Genomic DNA, 4046 nt, shown 5'->3' with positions numbered 1-4046 from the left:
GTGGATCCTCCGATTTTAACGTGATGCACATCCTCGACAACTGCCCAGACCTGCAACAGATACGACTTTCTTTGTTCGATAATACTAAACCATCTGACTATCTCAAAACGACAAATGACCGTAGTATTAACCTAATTGCAAAATTTGTAGCACTCTCTAAATTAAATATATAAAAATACATAAGTATAACCGCTGTCCTTAAGAGCTTAAAAATAGATATCCTAAAAGTTGAATACACAGTATATATCATTATTTCATCTTCTTTAAACGATCATGTTCTCATATACTGTCATAACCACCTCGAACTTAATGTATACTTAAGCCGAAGACCCTAGCAGCCAGTGCTTTAGCTCGTAAGTGAGGTAATTATTTATAATTGTTTCTCTTTTAAAAAAATAAATAAAAAATTACATCTGGGTTAAGGTTGAGAACTACAGTTCCACAGTACAAAGAATGCTCCTTAAATAGAAACATATTTGATTACAGTGTGAGTTACTGTTGAAACTTGAAACGATTTTCGATTGTTTTTTTTTGCTTCCTTCGTGATTTCTAACTTGATTTAAGCTTTAGTGTTTATGGGGCTGAAATGACACACTTCCGTGACGCACATCGTTAGCAACAAATTTTAATACTAAACTAATAATTAATATGGAYGCGTATGTACTTAAATTAACGAAGTAAATGTGAACATATTCGTGCATTATATACACATTGCATAAATAAAACGACCTGTATGGCAAGTAAAGTAAATATATTAGACTGTGTACAAATTCGCTTTTCTATATATTTAACTAGAATAAGTACTTATGCAAGTACATATGTATTTACTGTATAAATATTTGTTATTGGCTGACTGTTGTGTTAATTAAAGTACATAATACATTACCGACTTTAGAAACCACAAACACATACACACACACAGTTATAGTTCTAACAATGCAGCGAACACTTCGCTATACGTTAGTGAGTTCTCAATCTTATATAAATCCAAGGCTAAATGAAACTATAAGTAAAAATTTGATATAATTTTTGATTTAGCATAATTATATAATACGGCACACGAATCTTGAACGAACCTAGTGAAAATCCATCATTTTAGGYTATTTGTTAAGTATAATCTTCATTGGCACTACAACCGTGGATCATTTCTGAGGACACAAAAGATGTTAATCTCAAGAGTGGACAGCACCCCCTGCACTTGGTCCTTCCATTGGATGCGWATGCTCCCTTGYTTCCGTTGTCCTCCGATGAGTGTTRGAATATTGTACCATGCTAACGACATGACCTAACCAGCGTATTCGTTGGATTTTTGTGCACTTAATTATACTACCTCGCTACAGATCTCATCTCATACAGTTCGTGTTTCCATATTTTTTTATTATCTCGTAGAACTTTGTTCTATGTCACATCGGTTTGTCATCKTCTATGTTTCTGGGCAATAATAGGACGGTCATATTCATAAATTTATAGAGCGTAGTTTGTSTTCGTTGAGAGAGGGATCTGCTTCTRAATAGAATTTCRATCCSAAAATKTACCCTGTTATTATGATCTCCAKKTTWAGATTATTGGTGKAATTTAGCCTTTTCCGAGATAGACRAAGTCCTTTACCTCTTCAAATTTAKAGCAKACTGWYCATTTTTTTCTTTTAAAAATGATGCCGGTGAGCAMGTAACCGTCAATTACGACCGTATCGCGCTATGATAACCGACTATTTAACGACTGAAATTGAAGCTCGTGATTTCGGCGACATTTGGTTTCAACAAGATGGCGCCACTGCCCACACATCGCATCAATCAATGGGTATATTGAAAGAACATTTCAATGAGCAGCTAATTTCACGTTTTGGGCCGGTGAAATGTCCACCAAGATYGCGTSTGATATCTCRCTGTTAGACTTTTTGCTGTGGATRGATGAACCATCTGAGACGTAGCCGCGGGCAACATTTGARAGATAAGATCTTCAAAAAATAAATGCCAAATAATGKTCTTTCGAATTATAATAAACTTTYYCCATTAAATTTWMARTTTCTGTTTTATTTCTTTAACAAAGTGGGGAACCTCGAAATGCATCACCCTTTATAATTCATTTGGAATTTGGATGCACTTCCTATTATGTTAAATGTTTTACACTTTACTGKTTGCCAAAATGCAACAAACTACGTTGTTGTTGTCTACAAAAATGTACATTTGACTTTACTATAAGTATTTCTAATTTTCTCATTAACTTCGTGTCAACTGACCTCAATCATATCCGTCGCCCATAATCAACTCTTCAAAATGCATACAGGGTGTGTTAAATTGCATGACAGTGGAGAGAGATTTAATAACTTTGACATTTCACTGCCTACACTATCCTCCTGCTCGCATGATCTGGATTCTGTCAATTCCATTTTACCAAGTTTCTGAAGTTGAGACTAGACTATGATCATGTTTTATAACTTTCCTTTTAGTATATCCACCATTCATATCCACCTCTACCATGCGTCATAATTACCTCTCTTAGTATACCCACCATTCGCACTTTCTAAAGTAATTTAGTGGTACACATTGTGTTGGTGATGTTCCAAGATTTCAGTTCAGGTTGTTTCAAGTTGCCTTTAAAGTGTATATTTTTCATTACTTGAAATTTAATCACTTTTAATTTGGAATACAAAAGATGACACACYCTGTATATTTAAAATGTACATATTCATAATCACTATCAGTGCATAAGCTCTCATATAAACACAACAATTTKTAACAACCAAYAATCAATCGATTTGCATGCATTTCCATACACTCCCGCTCATATACACATACTATATATATATAGGTATATTATGTAACTGTTTATTAAGAATACTCGCATTTAATTTCCCATTTAAATTTGCAGGTGAAAGCGTCGGATGCAAAATATTTGCAAGTCATACAAGAAGTAAAGGCGCACGGCTCCYTGCAGTACAAGGTGAAGATACTGCACGAACTGCCAACGGATGAGCAATTATTTATCCGTGTCCATTCACCAACAACACAACAAGACATTGAGGTAAGCCGACAGTAGTAAATAATGAATTATCACCACCAAGTGTTGGCCAAGCGAGATATGATGCACGTGTGGCAAATCCATATGCATGTGTGTATGTGTGTGACGCCCGTTTAGCTGCACAACGAGCCAGATTGTCGTCGTAGTCGCTGCTGGTGGCGCTGTTGTTGTTCTTGCCGATGATGACAAAGCAAAGAGTGCCATTGCCGGAAGTCCTTACTTAAGGCTCATGTACACTGCACACACATACACACATCCATGCATATGTAATTTGCATAATACATGCATATGCATATATTTGCCAGGCGCAATTACAAGCACGTGAGCTGCTGCGAGTGTATGTGTGTGTGGCGCCGGAAACGAGTAAACGTCCGAGTAATTCACACGTGATTACCAATTTGAAAAATGGTTCCTTGCTCTATGTCTCCACCAACAGGCGACCAGCCACCTAAGCTGTTGCACATGCATACATACTTGCTCACATACACATACTTGCAACACATCCATATTTGCAACACACACATAGAGAGAGAAGTGAGGTCTGCGTCTAAAGTGCCTAAGTAATTTGTGTTACGAGTACTTTGTATTTTGCAAGTGTGAAAATATGACCGAGAGCGACGCCCGGCTCCAACTCAGCCTTGCCACTGAGAATTGTTCTGCAAAGTTTCAATGGCTGTTTAGTTTGGTTTTGTATTTCTATTTGCCCATTGTTGGCATTTAAATGGAAATATGCATTCCTTTTCGGTCTGGTTTTGCTGCTACTGCTGCTGCGGCGTGCATATTTGCAAGGCAAATTGAATATCAGACATTTCCATTTAATTAACTCAATTATTCCAAGTTTGAAGTCGTTTTTCTTAATCTTTAAATATTTAATTAAAAGTAAGAATTTTTGCAAAAATTTACAATTTTTGGAAAGAATTCTCATTTTTAGTATTTGTTCTTTGTTCAATTGGTCTTAAACATACCATGATACTTCCATCGCAGTGTTTAATGTTTTTTTTATTTTATTTTATTTATTTATTTTT

The 4046-nt window shown here is 35.8% G+C and overlaps 1 protein-coding gene across 1 annotated transcript in view; it reads left to right on the top strand.

Annotated features, from left to right (window-relative positions):
- LOC108977990 (nuclear pore membrane glycoprotein 210) overlaps positions 1-4046 on the top strand; it is a gene marked incomplete at its 3' end in the record, with an annotated part of 92763 nt that overhangs the window by 59843 nt on the left and 28874 nt on the right. The window contains exon 21 of the mRNA XM_018948015.1: positions 2872-3024. Within this exon, the coding sequence (XP_018803560.1) occupies positions 2872-3024 (153 nt within the window). The remainder of the gene's footprint in view (positions 1-2871; positions 3025-4046) is intronic.

Source organism: Bactrocera latifrons, unplaced genomic scaffold, assembly GCF_001853355.1.
Source record: "Bactrocera latifrons isolate USDA-ARS-PBARC rearing strain unplaced genomic scaffold, ASM185335v1 scaffold_99, whole genome shotgun sequence".
Taxonomy (NCBI): Eukaryota; Metazoa; Arthropoda; class Insecta; order Diptera; family Tephritidae; genus Bactrocera; species Bactrocera latifrons.
This window is presented reverse-complemented; position numbering and strand designations above follow the sequence as displayed.